The 2,500-nt window shown below is 37.2% G+C and overlaps 2 protein-coding genes across 2 annotated transcripts in view; one reads left to right on the forward strand and one right to left on the reverse strand.

Annotated features, from left to right (window-relative positions):
* The window catches only part of LOC137615109 (S-antigen protein-like), a 546-nt gene extending 177 nt beyond the window's left edge, over window positions 1–369 (reverse strand). Inside the window, exon 1 of the mRNA XM_068344740.1 lies at window positions 1–369. This exon is cut by the window's left edge and continues 177 nt beyond it. Within this exon, the coding sequence (XP_068200841.1) occupies window positions 1–369 (369 nt within the window).
* The window catches only part of LOC137615452 (cell division cycle-associated protein 3-like), a 310,532-nt gene that overhangs the window by 43,758 nt on the left and 264,274 nt on the right, over window positions 1–2,500 (forward strand). The window lies entirely within an intron of this gene.

Consider the following 2,500-nt stretch of genomic DNA (forward strand, 5'->3'; position numbering starts at 1 on the left):
ATTCTCCCTTCTACCATTCTTCACATTCTTCCTTCTACCATTCTTCTTATTCTCCCTTCTACCATTCTTCATATTTTCCCTCCTATCATTCTTTGTATTCTTCCTTCTACCATTCTTTGTATTCTTCCTTCTACCATTCTTCGTATTCTCCCTTCTACCATTCTTCCATTCTTCATGTTCTCCCCTTCTACCAATCTTCATATTCTCCCTTCTACCATTCTTGTTGTTCTCCCTTCTTCCATTCTTCATGTTCTCCCTTCTACCAATCTTCATATTCTTCCTTCTACCATTCTTCATATTCTTCCTTCTACCATTCTTCACATTCTTCCTTCTACCATTCTTCTTATTCTCCCTTCTACCATTCTTCATATTTTCCCTCCTATCATTCTTTGTATTCTTCCTTCTACCATTCTTCGTATTCTCCCTTCTACCATTCTTCCATTCTTCATGTTCTCCCTTCTACCAATCTTCATATTCTCCCTTCTACCATTCTTGTTGTTCTCCCTTCTACCATTCTTCCATTCTTCATGTTCTCCCTTCTACCAATCTTCATATTCTTCCTTCTACCATTCTTCATATTCTTCCTTCTACCATTCTTCACATTCTTCCTTCTACCATTCTTCTTATTCTCCCTTCTACCATTCTTCATATTTTCCCTCCTATCATTCTTTGTATTCTTCCTTCTACCATTCTTCATATTCTTCCTTCTACCATTCTTCGTATTCTCCCTTCTACCATTCTTCCATTCTTCATGTTCTCCCTTCTACCAATCTTCATATTCTCCCTTCTACCATTCTTGTTGTTCTCCCCTTCTTCCATTCTTCATGTTCTCCCTTCTACCAATCTTCATATTCTTCCTTCTACCATTCTTCATATTCTTTCTACCATTCTTCACATTCTTCCTTCTACCATTCTTCTTATTCTCCCTTCTACCATTCTTCATATTTTCCCTCCTATCATTCTTTGTATTCTTCCTTCTACCATTCTTTGTATTCTTCCTTCTACCATTCTTCGTATTCTCCCTTCTACCATTCTTCGTATTCTCCCTTCCATCAATCTTCCATTCTTCATGTTCTCCCTTCTACCAATCTTCATATTCTTCCTTATACCATTCTTCATATTCTCCCTTCTACCGTTCTTCATATTCTCCTTTCTACCATTCTTCATATTCTTTCTACTATTGTTCTTTTTAGACCTTCATTTCATTTTAATGTTGATTTCATCGTTTTCCATTTCATTCATTAACGGCGTTTTTATTATTAAGTGTACGCAACCCGTCAAAATGATGGCTAGATATTTATGTAGATATGCACACGCACACACAGATTCAACCCTTCCCCCCTTCCCCTTTCCTAACTACAACCCCTCTCACCAGGGTATGACTACTTCCCCTCCCCTTGACCTGAGGGATGGGAAGGGAAATATATATATATATATATATATATATATATATATATATATATATATATATATATATATATATATATATATTATATATATACATATATATATATATATATATATATATATATATATATATATATATATATATATATAATATATATATATATATATAAAGAGAGAGAGAGAGAGAGAGAGAGAGAGAGAGAGAGAGAGAGAGAGAGAGAGAGAGAGAGAGAAGATAGCCAGTCCTATTGGCATCTGTACTTGAAAGAAAACTATAACTTAGTACTAGTTTTCTCAATGTTTTTGTTTCCAATATAGCGATAATTTTTTCTATATAACAGGCTTTACTGAACTCTGTTTCGCTCACACCAGACACCAAACCCCTGTTGCAAGTTTCATAAGTGATTGAGTTACTGAACTCAGTTTCAAGGCACCAGACAACAAAGTGCTTGAGTTACCGAACTCAGTTTCACTTGCACCGGACGTCAAAGTGCTTGAGTTACTGAACTCAGTTTCACTCGCACCAAACACCAAAGTGATTGAGTTACTGAACTCAGTTTCACTCGCACCAAACACCAAAGTGATCGAGTTACTAAACTCAGTTTCACTCGCACCAAACACCAAAGTGATTGCCAAACACCAACGTGCTTGAGTTACTGAACTCAATTTCACTTGCACCAGACACCAAAGTGATTGAGTTACTGAACTCAGTTTCACTCGCACCAAACACCAAAGTGCTTGAGTTACTGAACTCAGTTTCACTCGCACCAAACACCAAAGTGATCGAGTTACTAAACTCAGTTTCACTCGCACCAAACACCAAAGTGATTGCCAAACACCAACGTGCTTGAGTTACTGAACTCAATTTCACTTGCACCAGACACCAAAGTGCTTGAGTTACTGAACTCAGTTTCACTCGCACCAAACACCAAAGTGCTTGAGTTACTGAACTCAGTTTCACTCGCACCAGACATCAAAGTGCTTGAGTTACTGAACTCGGATTCACTCGCACCAGACATCAAAGTGATTGAGTTACTGAACTCAGTTTCACTTGCACTAGACACCGAAGTGATTGAGTTACTGAACTCAGTTT

Source organism: Palaemon carinicauda, chromosome 21 (assembly GCF_036898095.1).
Source record: "Palaemon carinicauda isolate YSFRI2023 chromosome 21, ASM3689809v2, whole genome shotgun sequence".
NCBI lineage: Eukaryota > Metazoa > Arthropoda > Malacostraca > Decapoda > Palaemonidae > Palaemon > Palaemon carinicauda.